The 17,569-nt window shown below is 37.5% G+C and overlaps 1 protein-coding gene across 1 annotated transcript in view; it reads right to left on the bottom strand.

Annotated features, from left to right (window-relative positions):
- The window catches only part of LOC140845302 (uncharacterized), a 136,762-nt gene extending 119,488 nt beyond the window's left edge, over window positions 1-17,274 (bottom strand). The window contains exons 1-2 of the mRNA XM_073219285.1: window positions 17,234-17,274; window positions 14,143-14,708 (exon numbers count right to left, since the gene is read on the bottom strand). Coding sequence (XP_073075386.1) covers window positions 14,143-14,708; window positions 17,234-17,274 — 607 coding nt within the window. The remainder of the gene's footprint in view (window positions 1-14,142; window positions 14,709-17,233) is intronic.
- Between the last annotated feature and the right edge of the window lie 295 nt (window positions 17,275-17,569).

Genomic DNA, 17,569 nt, shown 5'->3' with positions numbered 1-17,569 from the left:
TAACTCCATACACAAAAGTAAATTCGAAATGGATCAAAGACCTGAATGTAAGCCATAAAACCATAAAACTCTTAGCAAAAAACATAGGCAAAAATCTCTTGGACATAAACATGAGTGACTTCTTCATGAACATATCTTCCCGGGCAAGGGAGACAAAAGCAAAAATAAACAAGTGGGACTATATTAAGCTAAAAAGCTTCTGTACAGCAAAGGACACCATCAATAGAACAAAAAGACATCCTACAGTATGGGAGAATATATTCATAAATGAAAGATCTGATAAAGGGTTGACATACAAAATATATAAAGAGCTCATGCACCTTAACAAACAAAAACCAAACAATCCAATTAAAAAATGGGCAGAGTTGCTGAACAGACAGTTCTCCAAAGAAGAAATTCAGATGGCAACAGACTCATGAAAAAATGCTCCACATCGCTAGTCATCAGAGAAATGCAAATCAAAACCACAATGAGGTATCACCTCACACCAGTAAGGATCACCACCATCCAAAAGACAAACAACAACAAATGTTGATGAGGCTGTGGAGAAAGGGGAACCCTCCTACGCTGCTGTTGGGAATGTAAATTAGTTCAACCATTGTGGGAAGGAGAATGGAGGTTCCTCAAAAAGCTCAAAATAGAAATACCATTTGCCCCAGGAATCCCACTTCTAGGAATTTACCCTAAGAATGCAGCAGCCCAGTTTGAAAAAGACAGATGCACACCTACAGTTATCGCAGCACTATTTACAATAGCCAAGAAATGTAAGCAACCTAAGTGTCCATCAGTAGATGAATGGATAAAGAAGATGTGGTACATATACACAATGGAATATTATTCAGCCATAAGAAGAAAACAAATCCTACCATTTGCTACAACATGAATGGAGCTAGAGGGTATTATGCTCAGTGAAATAAGCCAGGCAGAGAAAGACAAGTACCAAATGATTTCACTCATCTGTGGAGTATAAAAACAGAAAAAACTGAAGGAACAAAACAGCAGCAGACTCACATAACCCAAGAAAGGACTAACAGTTATCAAAGGGAAAGGGACTGGGGAGGATGGGTTGGAAGGGAGGGAGAAGGGGGAGGAAGAAGAAAGGGGGCCTTAGGATTAGCATGTATAATCAGGGGGGGGGCATGGGGATGGCTGTGCAACACAGAGAAGACAAGTAGTGATTTTACAGCATCTCACTACACTGATGGACAGTGACTAATGGGGTATGTGGGGGGGACTTGGTGAAGGGGGAAGTCTAGTAAACATAATGTTCCTCATGTAATTGTAGATTCATGATACTAAAATAAAAAAAAAAGTTAAAAAAAATCCTCACTCAGCCTTTATCTCACATGAAGTTGGTTGTCTTTAGTTGTAAAACGTTTGTTGAATGAGTAGCAGACCACCATCAATGGATGGCTCTTAGCTTTGGAACAAGGCATAGGAAGGAATAGATGTGGATGTTTTCACATGCTGTTTTATACCTCCAAAATAATATAATAATGATGCTTTATGAAATGTAAACTTTAAAAAATCTAAAAGTAATTATAAGAAAACACCCACATATTTAAACAAAGGATTGTAGGGGATCCTAGAACACTGCTTAAATTGAATGGGTGGCAAAGAAAAGATTAAAGGTGACCCAAATGAAATGCTAAAGGAAAAGAGTTCAGAGAAAAGATAAATGAATACCTTTGGAGTGGGAAAGGTGTTGTAGAATGGGGTTTTACTTTTCTCCCTTTTTTGGTATATACAAATATGCCAAATAGAGGACGAAGCAATCACGAACACACTTTTCCAAGTGAAAAGGAGGCAAGATAAAGGGAAAGGGAGAAATCGCCCAGATCTGAGTAGAGATGGCTTGTTTTTTAATGTTCTTGCAGCCATGTCTCAGAAGAACACTTTCTCAACAGGAGCTCAGCTTTGTGTGTTTTTTGAGCAAGTTTTTTAGCAAGTTGCATTTTGTCAGGCCCTAAGGATCACTGTAATGAAGTAACTTTCTTAGTCTGGTGTGAGGTTTCTTGAGGTCTTCATGGAAAACTCAATACATTTAAATAAGTAAATAGAGCTTAGAGTGAGAATCACAAATGTTAGCTGCTTTCCTGGGACTGCATCCTAACTGGAATGCATCCTTCCACGTGTATCTGGAGTTCATGTTTCAGTAGTTCTCCTTAGAGCCTTTCCAGGGCACTGTGGTTCTGATACCAGCAAGGGTGGAATGTGCAGTAAATCTGATTGTCTCTATAAACCACCTTTACCTTGCACAAATCGTTGCACTGGACTGGGAGACTGCCATGTAAATAAAGGGACGAAAAGAACCAGTTACCCAGAGAGTCCCTGCAGTCCCACCAGCCTTATAGAAGAGCTCCTGTTTCCCTCTCTACAGGACATTTTGCGATGGCCTTAAACACATTGACTAAAATTTTGCCTTTCTTTTGGGAGAATTTGCAAAACCATCAACAGAAACCAAAATGTGACTACAATTTATCTGAATTTTTCTTTTCATTCTTTCTCCATCCTTTACTCCCATCCTCCTAGCTCCCTGTGATTTTTCTATGTGCTTTTGTTTTGAATCAGGTAACTTAAACATTTTACCAGATTTTACAAAAAGCAGCACGTTACTTCTTCATTTGGTGGACTTTGCCAACTATTAGAACAGCATAGAATTTAAGCCTCTTTACTTAAAATTGATCTTTAGATACATTGTCCTTTTCTGTTTGTATCTAGGCACACATTTTGCAATATCAGTGTTTTTACTCTGAATATGTCCTTGTATATTAATCACATCTACTCCCTAACAGGCTCAGGTATCTAATACAAATATAAGTTGCAAGTGTTTACCCAGGTGCTGAAGATATCTGTCATTCTGTTTTCCATCTCTATAACACAGTATTTGGGGAAGACAGCTCTATTTCCAATGTTAAAACTGTTATACAGTTTTCTGCGTAATATTGGGGTCCTTGAATAAATATACAATATACAGACCTAGAGTTTTCTTTTTTCAATTCAATAAGATATTTGATAGTTACTGAATAGACTTTTTGAAAGGTTATTTTTAATCTCAATTACTTTTTTAAAGTGTGTCGTGTGTGTGTGTATGTGTGGTGGAATAAAAAACTGAGTTCAAATATTATCTCTACAAATTAATGGCCATGATTTGAAAAATATATTTGCTAAAAATTTTAAATCCTAAATATAAATATGAAAAAACAGCTCATCCTCCCTTTTAAAATTGACATGAGCATATGAGATTTTATATATATAAATATATACACTAATTTTGTAAATCTCTTCTAAGGCTTTCAGTAGTAATCTATAACTGTAGTTAGATACCTACTTAACTTACATTCATATTCACTTTTTTCTAGGAGAGGGTATTTGTCAAGGTTTGTCATACTTGTCCACAAATGGCCAAATCTATCTTTTGCAATTGCTGAAAGCATCATTACCTAAAAGGAATCACTCTTTACCCCTCATAAATAATACAAGACAGTTGGTAGAGCGTATTTTTAATTATCCTTCCTCACTGTCCATGTTACTGTTCTCTAATATCTTAGCTCTATCTTCTTTAAATACCTCTGGAATTAATCATTGTTGGCATTTTCACATTACTTTAGTGTTAATGCCTATTTTGATTTATGTACATTTATCAGTTCACTTGATTATATCAAACTCCTTCATTGTGCCTCAAATTTCTTCTATTGAAGAATCTCCTTTAGTATTGATTCACTGTCTATGAGTTATAAATTTTGATTTTTGTTTGTCCAATAATGTCTTTATTTTACTTTCATTCCTTATTTCTATTGGAGGACTTCTGGTGACAATTTAATGTATTTCATGGTAGATCCAAGATTGAAGCAAAGGTGGGGGACAAGGCTAAAGACCAGGATGTAGGTATTATATATTCTGGCAGATAAATAGGAAGTAACATGATTAAAAAAGAGTGGTCAAAGAGAAAGGGCAAAATAAAAGAAGAAATTCATCAGTTGCTGTGTAGGTAATAGATGCTGTTAGTGGAAATTTTATTTAAATAACAAATCCAAATACTAGAAGTCTAAGGAAGGCAAGGGAGATATAACACATTATAAAATGCATTATTAAAACATCTGATAATATATTCTTAAACAATGAAATTTCTTCCAGTAACAATTTTGTAAAGCACAAGTAGAGTGTGCTCTTTGGTCAATAGACAATTATGTTTTAATTTCTTTTCCCTGAAATATTTATCAGGTCAGTCTTTCAAACACACATTCTTCAACAAGGTTGTATGCTGCTGATGGGACACTATGTGCTTTTTACTTTCCCCAACGTCATTAGCAACTAGCATAAAACTGAATCTTTGGAAAGTGCTTGATACAAAATATAAAACTGGTAAGTATTGATCAGAGTCTGGTGAATTCATAAGACTGAGAACAACGCAGAATGTGACTGTCCTGTGCAGCAATAGTAATTAATCATGTGGACTTTTTCTTTTAGGCTCTTGATATTAGCTATGACCTTCAATTACCTTGACTTACATAATCTAATTAGCCCAATGCTAATGTCTATAAAAGAGACCATCAGCAACTAACAGACACAGGATATATAGCCACAGTTCCTGGCTCAATACCAGACTATCTTGGACTTTTGTATACCCATACTTGTTGCAAAGATTGAAATGATCATGTGACAGAACATCCACTTAGGGCAGGTCTAAGGTCAGGTTGGTTCAAATCATTGAATTGTTGGTTCATTGGTTCTGTCTACTTCTATTTTCTGAAGGAGTATACCATAGTGTTCATTGCTTGTCTCAGAGTTTATGGAAAGTGTAGACACTGGACAGCAAAATGAAACTCATCCCTTACCTGGGATATATATTTCCTAACTTAAAAATGTAAGTAATTCAACATAAATAACAGTAATCGACATAAACAGTGCAAACAAATAAACAACATTAACACTAGAAAATTCAACATAAACAGCACTAAACATAACAGTTAATGCTGACTGAGCACCTTGTACGGGCAGATGCTACTTTAAATGTGCTACATGAAGTGACTCATTTAATTCTTTCAATTATAGGATCTGTGTGCCATTGTTTTGCATAATTCTACATTTTCTCAAAGTTTCCTGATTTTCAAGTGGCCATATAATTTGGGAGTTGGTCAATCTAAGGTCAGTTCATGCTTTTAAGCATACTTTACTGCTTACTCCTACTCCATGATCTTCCTGTGTAAACATTTATTTTTAGTGAGAGAGAACCATAAAGAGGAGTTACTCATTCTTCCACATCACTAATTGGTGTGAATTTTTACACTTTTTACTTTCTTTTCACTAAGGAATATTCAGCACCTTGATGGGGGTGGGGAACAGCATGAGAGAGAATTGAACTGTTGAATGTGTCATTGTACTTGGAAATGAACTTCTGCTGTCATTCCTGTGATCAAATCAAATGAGAAAATTTCACTTTAAACTTCCTGAGACAAACTGCACTTTTCAACCTGCTTGCTGTGCTGTTATGGGTTCCTGGAAGAAATCACAGAATTACAGTAGCAATTGTTAAGAGGAGCTCCTTACAAAGTATCACAGATGATTTATACTTTCCACATTTGCAAGAATAACTCCATTCTTCATTGAAACTTTTGAGGAAGTCCTTGAGCAATTTTGAACTCAATCCTGCAGACATGAGAGGCTAATTAAACATTCAAAATGTGGGTCCTTCTTCTGAACACCCTTGTGGGCCATCTGTGATAAACAGTATCTGTGGCTGCCACAAGGGCATAGCCACGTGGCAGTGATGCGTTTATTCACAATTCCTCTCCCCTCTCTGCTAGATGCACCTGAGGCCTAATTTTTAATTTTTCATTTCTGGGCCTTCTTGGAGCAGACACTGGCAGTTGAGCCAGAATGTATAGGGTTTAATGATGCTCAGAATTGCTTCATGGCCAACAGCCAGAGAAAATAATCCTTGACCTGGATACACTGATCATACTGGACTTCTGAATGGGAAAAAAAGAGAATATTGATTTTTAACATATCCTTCTACTTTACACCCAAATCTCATATATTATCAGTTTGAAAATAACAGCTGTTAGTTGATATTTATACATCCCACTATGAGGTATATAATAACATGTGTTTGGGAGATATTGGAAGTTTTAAGCACTTTTTTTTTTTTACACACTTAAGAACTAATGTGAATGTACAGCCTGAGGCTAACAGGGGAACAATGGTATTTGAAGATGGATCTAATTATTAATAAAAAGGAATGTTCAAGGAAGATTATTATTACTTGATCTGTGGTTTGTATTAAAATTAAATTAATTAGTAAAGGTTTTTTGTTTAATTTTAGAAAGAGTGTTATAACTACTTGAGGCTAGAGGCTATATTCTGACACTTCTAAAAGTATGTATGGATTGCATAGATATAGACCACAGATTTGATGTTATAAGGAATTGGTAATAAATAAGATTGTATATGAGAACACTAGATTTCAAACCTATTTTAGATGCTGCAGCACATAAAAGTCCTAGTCTTCCTTCTTGAAAACAGTACAACGCGGATATTTCACACCTAATTTTATCTTGTGAATAAGGAAATATTTTGCTTACAGATAATTCTAAATGCATGATAAATGCATAGCCATAAACTCACATCTTAACAAAAATATACATTGTTAAAGAAGGCATGATAGGCAATAAAGTATTTTTTACTTTAGAAAGTGAATAAGGACCAAATGGTGGGAGGACAAAAAAGTAAAAGTGGTAATTAGATTTTCAATTACTATAAGAAAAACTCCCAAATGTACAATGGGCATCATTCAGATGTACATTCCGGGCCCTTACATGTGTTAAAGTAACTGAAAGGTAAGGTCTGTCAGTAAAAAAATTTCCCCACCTAGACAATTGCCCTGGCAGAATCTGTCTGATGTAACTATTTTGGAAGTCTGGAGTCAGCTGAAGGCTTGCAACTTCCAAGGAAAGGCTTATATGGTAAACTGAAGTTAATTTCAATTTCAGCTTTTGGTTTTAAGTGGCTTCTCATGGCAGAAAGCCATGTATGTGGCTTTCACACAGCTTGCTGTAGCCAGTGTGCAAAAAGGACCTGTTCTCTAAAGATAGAGGATCTGTGCCCTGATTGCTGATTATTGCTTCTGATCATAGAGGTGCGGATAGAGGTGGACAGCTCCGCTGTCACAAGTTCCTTCCCCTCAGGATGAAGTGACTTCCAGGGGAATTTAAAAGCAAGTGACTTTCTCCCTCCTACATTCCTTTCCTTCTCCCCTATTTGGGAGCCAGACATTAAAAAGTTGGACATTCAAATCAAATACATATACAGGGGAAATTATAAGTCACTGTGATGAAGCAGGGAAAGGCACAGGCTCAGAAAAGATTTAAGATGTTAAGTTTAAATCTCAGGCCTCTCCTTGGCATGGATACAAACTACAACAATCAAAAGCAAAGCAAAACAAAACTAAAAACAAACAAACCAACAGCAAATCCTGACAAAGGGAGAGAATCTAATTATCAGAGTTACCACATTATGATTCAAATGTTTAGTTATCAACCAAAAAAATACAGAAAGTAAAACCCACAAGGCATACAAAGAAACAGAAGAGTATGGCCTATTCAAACAAACAAAAAAAACCCAGCAGAAGCAGAAACTACCCCTGAGAAAGACGAGGCGGCAGATTCTTTCAGGAGTCTCTGGACCCGTTTGCAGTGTGGTAGTGATGGTGGAGTTCCCCAACACTCAACACCAAGCACTGCTTGGACACCAGCAGGCTATTTCAGAATTCAACTCAGTTCTGATACCATCTACCTGGAGACAGCATCAGATTCCACAGGTTAACTGTACAAGACTATCTCTTCCCCTGCCCTTCAACAATTTAGGTGCCAGTTTCCTACACCCAGGCTATTTTCTACACTTCTGACTGGTTGGGACGAGTTTGGTCTGACCTGGATAGGCAAGAAGTTCTCTCCCTGCAAAGCCTTTGTTGTCTTCACATGGGACCCCTACCTGGGCAGAGTCTGAGCAGTTTTTCCTTGAACTTTATCTTCCCCTTCCCCTGCTACCCCTCTTATCTTTCTACCTAACATAAATAAAGATGTAATTTTGTGACATCAAGAACTGAAAGCAGTGGAGACAGAGCTGTAAAGAGCAGAATTTTTGTATGCTATTGAAATTAAACTGATACAATTCAAATTAGAATGTTATAACTTTAGAAGATTCAATGTAGTCCCCATGGAAACAACAAATAAAATAACTATAAAATATACACAAAAGACAACAAGAAGGAAATTAAAAAGATCAAATAAATATAAAAGAAAACAGTAATACTGGAAATGAGAGACAAAAAACCCATAAGGCACATAGAAAACAGAGCAAAATGACAGATGTGAGTCCTCCTTATCAATAATTACTTTAAATGCAAATGAATAAAATCAATCAGTATAGAAATGGACATAATGGATAAAAAAACACATGATCCAATCATGTGCTCTCTAAAAGTGACTCACTTTAGATACAAAGATACAAACAGATTGAAAGTGAATGGATGGGTAAAAAACATTCCATGCAAATAGCAACCAAAAGAGAGCAGTCTAAACTAATAGACAAAATAGACTTTAAATAAAAAAATGTTTACAAGAGACAAAGGACATTATGTGTTAATAAAAGGTAAAACAAAATAAGAAGATATAACAATTACAAACATTTATGCATCTAGTAACAGACCACCAAAACATATGAAGTAAAAATTGACAGAATTGAAGGGAGAAATAGTTCTATCTACAATAACAGTCAGAGACTTCAATAATCCAGTCTCAATAATGGATAGAACAACTTGATGGAAGATAAGTAAGCAAAGAGAGGACCTGAGTAACACAATAAACCAAGCAGATCTAACAGACAGATACAGAACACTCTACCCAACAACACTATATTCTCCTCAGGTGCACACAGGACATTTTCCAGGATAGACCATACATTAGGCCACAAAATAAGTTTCAACTTAAAAAAAAATTAAGATATCATACAAAGCGTCTTCTTTGACCACACAGGGTGTGTCCTCCTCTGAGCTCCTTTGGGGTGAGGGCCACTTCATAATCATTGGACTTACGTCATATGGCACTCAGCATCTCAGTAAAACATGTTGTTTTGAAAATGATAAGGCCTAGGAAAAAAGAAATTTAAGCGAAGGAAATCTGTTGGCCAGCTTTTTACCTACATTCTGGACCAAATTCCACTGGTGTCTCAGCAAGGACTGTTGAGCTCATTTGTGCCACAAGTGTGTGGCAAAGCACTCTCTGTGGGTCCCATGCAGAAGATGTTGAACAAAGCCAAAATTCTGACTATGAGGTCACTTAGGAGGAAGGATACACTCTCAAGTATCTGTGATACAAGTCACTGAATGAAAACTTCCTGAGTGGTCCCAAAGGCAATAGGCCTATAAACAGAATGTCATTACTAACATGTTACCAATCTGCTGGGAATGGTGCTACACGATGTACTTGAAATTCAAACAGGAGACATTTTTCATCCTGCAGAAAAAGCACCAGAGAATTTTGCACACACTGTTTTCACTTGAAATTTCTTTAGGTTTTCAGATAGCTCTAGGCCATGTTAGTCAAAATTAAAAAATGCACTGAAGTTTTGCATACATGAGAACCACAGGCTGTTAAGGACATTTGTGTCTTGCAGACTTTACTTATCCAGGAAATGAACTACCAGAATATGTAATGAGACTAGAAGTTATATTTTGGAACTCATTATATGTGTGACTGTCCCTTTTGGAAACCACATTCCCTTTTAGTACAGGCAGAAAAATATGCAAGTTCATATATATTTCATGAATATTTCAATTCAATTAGCCCAAATACTTGGTAAATACAAGTAACTCAAAACTCTCTCTTATAGGAAACAGAGTCAAATCTAACCATAGGCATAAGGCAAGAATGTCAAGGCATTCTGTTGGCTAAGAATGTCAAGTTAAAGTATATAATGACTGTTAACACTAGTCAGACATCATCTAACATTTGATGGGCACCTGTTAGGTGCCAGCCACAGTAAGCAAGTTTTGAAGAATCAGTTTTGCCCTCAGCCCAAAATCTGCAGTAGGAGATCACCATAATCTATTTACATGTGTTCAAAATAAATGGTGCATTTTCTGTTATTTTATATTAATTTTTGTAAATTTTAATTCAAATGATATCTCTTGTGGTAATTCAAAACTTCTTACATCTAATCAAATCATCAATCTTATAAATTACACCTACCAAAAACTTATGCAAAATATACTTAATAATACAACTTTAGAAATCCTACCACTGAAGTAAGATTTGATACTTATGGTAACCACTACCTTTCAACATTGTACTGGAATCCTACCAATGCACTGAGACTAGAAAAAAAGAAACAAGTGATATAAATATTGGGAATAAAGAGGTATCTTTAAGAAAAACGTTTTTGCAGACAACTGCTGGGTGCCACATCAATACTGGCACAAGAAAAAGAATTCTACCACATTGTTTATAAATAGTATATAAAATAGAAATGTTGATGATAATGCTAAATGATGACTAACACTATGTGATTACTATATATCAGGCACTAAGGTAAATGCTTTTCTGGGTTGTTCAATGTAATCCTCACAACACATTCCAAAGAAGTTTTTTCTTGCCATTGTCACTTTACAGAAGAACTGAGTTTTTGAGATGTTAAATACATACTGATTCACTGCTAGTCTGTAGCATAAACACACTCAAATTCAATTGTGTGACATTAATAGTCCATAAACTTGGTCCTTGTGTTTGCTGTATTTCTTCCCCTGAAAGCTTTGATTTTCTTTATCTGTAAAACCCCATCAACCAACAGTGCAATTGGTAAGCCCAGCACTTATCCTGCTCTGATTGTCAGTTAAAATACAAGAGCAGCATTTTTGCATGTTTTAGAGAGATTCTTTACCAGAAACACAACTATCGCTCTCGTGTCTGTCCATGCAAGTATTTGGCTTTAGACACCCCTTTTCCTTGGAACAGAATTACCTGTTTAAAATCAAGACTGAAAACAAATAGACTTAAATTTCAAATATGATTAAAAGGAAAACTTTCTTCTAAACAGATGAAGTACAGAGTTTCTCCTCTAATAATTTATTGAACATCTACCGCCACTCAAAATTGTTTTCTAATGGCCACAGGCTATACAAAACCATTTCTAATGGACCATTAACTTTATAAAATTTTAGTCTGCATGCTTTCCCAAAAGAAATAATTTAATTAACCATCCTTTACTTGTTCCATGAAACTCTTCTTAGATAATCGTATTCACACATATTGTTTTAGCTTCTCGCATTGAAGTTAAACCTTAGATCCATACCTCAAATCCAGTCCTCTTTCTAAAACTCTGTATCAGTATATCCAACTACTCGGGGACTTCTTCAACCTAGGCTACTTAAACATTGTATCTAAAATTAAACACAACCTCTTCCTCTTCACTCATCTCACCTCACTCTTTACTAATTTATTGTATCTACATTGTGATAATATTCAGTATTTATTATTTATTAACCATCTGTTCTTCACAAGAGGACAAATTGGATGACTTGCTTTTAGAACTTTAAAACTGCATATTCGATCAATTTTGAGGCTATTTAATTAGCAGCAGCAACTATGTACTGTAATAAATTGAATTATTTTTTCAAAATACTCTCATACTTGTGCTAATAAAACAGAAACTAAGTCTTTAAGGAATATCCCTGTGCTATTCAAATATTATAACTCAAATAAATGAGATTTTAGAATAACCATAACTTTAAATTGTAACCTGAGAATTACAGAGTTGAAGATAGAGCAGTCAAATAACAATGTTTTAAAGCAAAGACACTAAAGATTAGAACAGGTGTCAATATGTAAATATCAACAACTTAGCTTTTCGATTTTTTTGAAGTACCACTTGATCACATTTCATGTATCATCATAAATTATCATTTTACATTCACAACGTACAACCACAAACACACATCAGTTTGAAATTAATTTTGGAAAAATAATCATTTTCCACTATAGTTTTGTTATTTAAAGCTAGAAGCAAATTGTGATTATAAATAGAAAATATATAACCCTGTAGTGATTTCTCTCTGCTCCAAAACATAAGCAAGTTTTATTACCTTAGAAAATAGTTAAGTTGGAACACTTTGGATGGAGAACATACAAGATTATAGATTTGTATCACTTATAGGAAGAAATGTTTCTAAGCATTTTATCTAAGTATCCCATAAGGAACAAAGAAAGGCTTTAAAAAGGACCATTGTTTTCTACTAATATCATGTAACTTTAGTACCAAAATATTGATAGGTAGATTTTCCTGCACTGAGACTCACCCTACTAACTAAACTCTGTGGCAAAATTCAGGCTAAATTAATTATAAGATTAATTTTCATTCAAGAGTCCTTCACTCACAGAGTTAGTCAATACATGAAACACAAGTGACGGCCTCAGAGTCGGCCTAGTTTACACCTCTGACCATATTGGTTAAAGCCAAAGACCTTCAAGATGTTTTTATTTCGCAGAAGTAACTTAATTTGACAGGTAGTTTAAGGGAGAACCATTTACTGGAATAACTGAACTTTTGTCTAATCACCTGAAAGCCAAGTACAAGGTATATTCAAATTATACCAGGATATGAATCAATGACTTAACAAGAGCCTAAGACTTTCAATGGATGGTCTGAGCGCGCCCCCTTATGGTACTGAGGTTAAAATACAAAGTAACTAAAATCAAACACTACAGAGCTAACTTTCTTTAGCATCCCTTACTATGCAAACTTCTTTTCACTAACCGAAAAAGTTGAGTGCAAACCTAACATTGTTTTGATTCCATGGATCTACGGATAAACAGTTATTTTCAAATTGGAGGGCTCCAGTGTGAAATAATCCCCCACACACTGTCTAAACTGATTTAACACTGAAGCCAACCATCGCCACTCCCATCACTAATGATTTTCTCCCTCTTTCTCTTCTTCCCACCTCCCTGTGTGTTAGTGTGTTAGCGTGCGTGTTAGTGTGGGGGCGTTTGTGTGTGTTAGTGTGGGGGGGGTTAGTGTGTGTGTGTGTGTGTGTGTTTGGGTGTGGATATATTGCTGTGTTAGTGTATATTTGTGTTAGGGTGTGGATATGTTGGGGTGTTTGTGTGTGTTAGTGTGTTTGCTGGTGTGTGGATGTGTTAGTGGGGGTGTTAGCGTGTGAGGGTGTTAGTTGGGGGGTGTTAAGAGTGTGGGGCTGTTAATGGGGGTGTTAATGCGGGTGTTAGTGGGGTTGTGTCAGCATGTGGGGGTGTTAATGCGGGTGTCAGTGGGGTGTTAGTGTGTGAGGGTGTTAGTGGGGGGGTGTTAAAGTGGGGGGGTGTTAATGCGGGTGTTAGTGTGTGGGGGTGTTAGGGGTGCTAGCGTGTGGGGGTGTTAGCGTGTAGGGATGTTAGTGGGGGGGTATTAGTGTGTTGGGGTGTTAATGGGGGTGTTAGTGTGTGGGGTGTTAGTGCGGGTGTGTTAGAGTGTGGGGGTGTTAGTGTGTGGGATGTTAGTGGGGGTGTGTTAGTGTGTGGGGTGTTGGGGGTGTGTCAGCATGTGGGCGTGTTAGCGGGGATGTGTTAGCATGTGGGGATTTAATGGGGGTGTTAGTGTGTGGATGTCAGTGGGGGTGTGTCAGCGTGTGGGGGTGTTAGTGGGGTGTTAAAGGGGGTGTTAGCGTGTGGGGGTGTTAGTGGGGGTGTTAGTGAGGGTGTGTGGGGGGTGTTGGGGCGTCAGCGTGTGGGGTGTCAGTGGGAGGGTGTCAGCGTGTGGGGGTGTTAGCGTGTGGGTGTTAGTGGGAGTGTGTCAGCGTGTGGGGGTGTTAATAGGGGTGTCAGTGGGGGAGGTGTCAGCGTGTGGGGGTGTTAATGGGGGTGTTAGCGTGTGGGTGTGTTAGCATGGGGGTGTTAGTGGGGGAGTGTCAGCGTGTGGGGCTGTTAGTGGGGGGGGTGTCAGCGTGTGGGGGTGTTAATGGGGGTGTCAGTGGGGAGTGTCAGCGTGGGGGGGTGGCGTGAGGGCCCCGCGCCCTCCTCTCCTCTCCAGCTCCCCGGATCCCGGCCCGCCCGGAGGCTCCGGGAAGCAGGGGCGCGGGGCGCGGGCTCTTACCTGGGCTCCGGCGAGGACGCAGCCGCCGAGTAGCAGCCACCCCCAGACGCGGGCCGACGCCCCCGGCGCGGCCATGCCCGGCCCGGCCGCAGCGCGGAGCGGGGGAAGCTCCGCACGCGCACGTCGGCGGGCGCGGGGCGAACTCGCGGCGGGGCCGCGGCGCTGCTAGGGCGGCGGGAGCGGGGCCGGCGGCCGAGGAAGCCGGGGCCGGGCTGCCAGCACCCGCGCGCCTCGGCCCCGCGTCCTGCGCGCCGCGGCTCGGGCGGGGCTCCGGGGCCAGAGGCTCGGCCGGCCCTCGAGGCGGACCCGAGGGCGACGGACTCGGGGCGCCGCTGCCGCCGCTGCCAGCCTGCACGTCTCTGCTTCCCGGCGCTCTGTCCCGGGTTACAATGCCCTGGCTCTGGGGGCTTCCTGGGTCCTCGGGGAGTGGTCTGAAAGTTCCTTGCCCTCCAGAAGCCCAATGACCACCAGCCACCGAGATCTGGACAGTGTGGTTCAAGGCCAGGCGCGTTCTGCATCTCTGGCTGTGTACTGAACGGTCTCTGCGGCGCTCTAAAGTTCTCTGCCTGTTTCAAAACAGATCTGGGCTTCAATATTTATGGAGTAATGTCAGTTTGCAGCCTAAAAGACTGATCTCGGGTTGTAGACAGTTTTGAATCTCTCACATCTATTAAAGAAGAATTTTAGCTAGATACAGAAAGATGAATTTTATCACTTTGGATGATGCTCCAGATATTTAACGGAATTTAAAAACAAGACTGCTGTTCCCTTACTGCAACATTTCACTGTGATCCATATGCTAAATACCTATTGTGTTTTCTGAAGCTATGCAACATGCCTTATACATGTAAATGGTATGAATCATCTCCAGTTTATGAAGTGATTGAAAGAAATAGAAGATGACTTGTTTAATAATCTTGTATTCTTTGCCAATCTTCATTGGTTAAATATTAGAAGAGTTTTACAAAATTTGTTTGAAACAGAAGGAATGTTTGACAAATACTAAATATTCAAAAGCTGAAAACATAGGGGTGTAATTTACGTTCTGTCATTACTACTACACTGCATATGAACAAGTTAAATTCAAAGCTCCAGGGAAAGGAAAAGTTTATTTTTGACTTGGGTTGAGGAATTTATATTGAAATTACAACTTGCATAATGGAAATCAGTAAAAATAATTTTAAACATTTTCTAATACCGATATACAGAAGATTTTAATATTAATCAACAGCATTACATAAATTTGCTACAACTTCTACAAGATAAATTTGAAGAACCCTTTGTTATATGTAACTTATAGTTGCTTTTCAATTTATACACTACTGCTTTGAATCAAATATTAATAATCCTACATTGGCCCAAGAATTAGGAAACTTAATAGGCACAGATGAGAATGTATTTTTGATGCCAATGTAATACCTAAATTGAGATGTGGTGTAAGAATAAATTACACACCGACTCTCAAAGACTGCATGAAAATAAAAAGAATATACAGTATATCACTAATATATTTTATATCACTATTGTTTAGATACATTAGATAATTTAAATACATTTTTAAAATTAACTTCACTTGTTCTTTTTTACTTTTTAAAATTACATATTTGAATCATATTATATTTCTTTTAGGCAGAACTGTTCTAGTGACAAACTTAAGTTACCCTATATCCTTCCCAAAGAATATCCCTCTCACCACTCCTTTTAAATATTGTACTGGAAGATCCAGTTAATATAGTGAGAAAAGAAAAGGAAATAAAAAGAATAAAGATTGGCAAGGAAAAAATACAGCTGCCTTTGTTTGCAGATGACATGATTGTCTGTTTTTAAAAATTAATACACACAAAAAACCCTCCTGGAAATGATTATAGTAAGGTTGCAGGATGTAAGGTTGACACACAGAAGTCAATCACTTTCCTGTATATCAGGATGAACATGTGGAATTTTAAATTAAAAACACAATACCACTTACAGCAGCATAAAAAAAGAAATGCTTATGTATAAATCTCACAAGTTATTTACAAGATCTATATGAGGAAAGCAATAAAACATTAATGAAAGAAATCAAAGAACTAAATAAATGGAGAGAGATTGCATGTTCAAGGATAGAAAGACTTGATATTATCAAGATATCAGTTCTTCCACTTGGTCTATAGATTCAGTGCAGTCCTACTTAAAATCTCATCAAGTTATTTTGTGGATATTGACAAACCGATTCTCAAATTTTTGTGGAGAGGCGAAAGACCCATAAAATCAATACAATATTTAAAAGGAATAAAATTGGAGGACTGACACTACCTGACTTCAAAACATGCTGAAAAGCTATACTAATCAAGACAGTATGGAATGTGGTATTGGAGAAAAAAATAGATAAATAGATCAGTGGGATAGCATAGAGAGATCATAAATAGATTTCCACATATATATATATATATATATATATATATATATATAATCACTGATAGCTGATAAAGAAGAAAAGGCAATACAATGGAGAGAAGATAGTCTTTTCAACAAATGGTGCTGGACCAATGGGATGGATGTGTAGAGCAAAAAAAAAAAAGGAATCTAGACACAGACCTTACACCCCTCATAAGAATTCACTCAAAATAGATCATCAACTTAAATGTAAACTTAAAACTATAAAAGTAGAAGATAATGTGGGAGAAAATCTAGATGACACTGGCAATGACTTTAAGGTGTAACATCAAAGTCACACTCCATGAAATAAAGAATCTATAAGTTGGACTTAATTAAAATTAAAAATTCTATTCTGTGAGAGACAATATCAAGAGAATGAAAAGATAAGTCACTAACTTAGAGAAAACTTTTGAAAAACACATCTGATAAAGGACTGTTATCCAAAATATACAAAGAACTCTTAAAACTCAACAGCAAGAAAGCAAACAACCCAACTAAACAAAATGAGTTTTGGTAAGGATCTTAACATACTCTTACCAAAGAAGATCTACAGATGGCAAGTGTACATATGAGAGGATGCGCCACATCAAGTATCAGCAAGGAAATGCAAATAAAAACAATGAACTACAACTGCACACCTACTAGAATGGCCAAAATCCAAAATGCCAAATACCAAGCGCTGGTGACAATGCAGAAACAAAAATTTTCATTCATTCCTAGTGGGGTGCAATATGGTGCAACCACTTGGAAGACAATTTCGTGGTTTCTTACAAAACTAAACATTTTTTACCATATGATATAGCAATTGCACTCCTTTCAACCCAAAGGAGTGGAAAATTTATATCCACACAAAAACTTGCCCACAAATGTTTATAGTCTATCTTTATTCAGAATGTCAGACCTTGGAAGCCACTAAGATGTCCTTGAGTAGGTGAATGGATAAACTGTGATACATTCAGACAATGGAATATCATGCAGTACTAAAGGAATGAGACATCCAGGCTTGAAA

Source organism: Manis javanica, chromosome 12, assembly GCF_040802235.1.
Source record: "Manis javanica isolate MJ-LG chromosome 12, MJ_LKY, whole genome shotgun sequence".
NCBI classification, from domain to species: domain Eukaryota; kingdom Metazoa; phylum Chordata; class Mammalia; order Pholidota; family Manidae; genus Manis; species Manis javanica.
The sequence above is the reverse complement of the archived record's forward strand: the minus strand, read 5'-3'. Positions and strand labels throughout refer to the sequence as shown.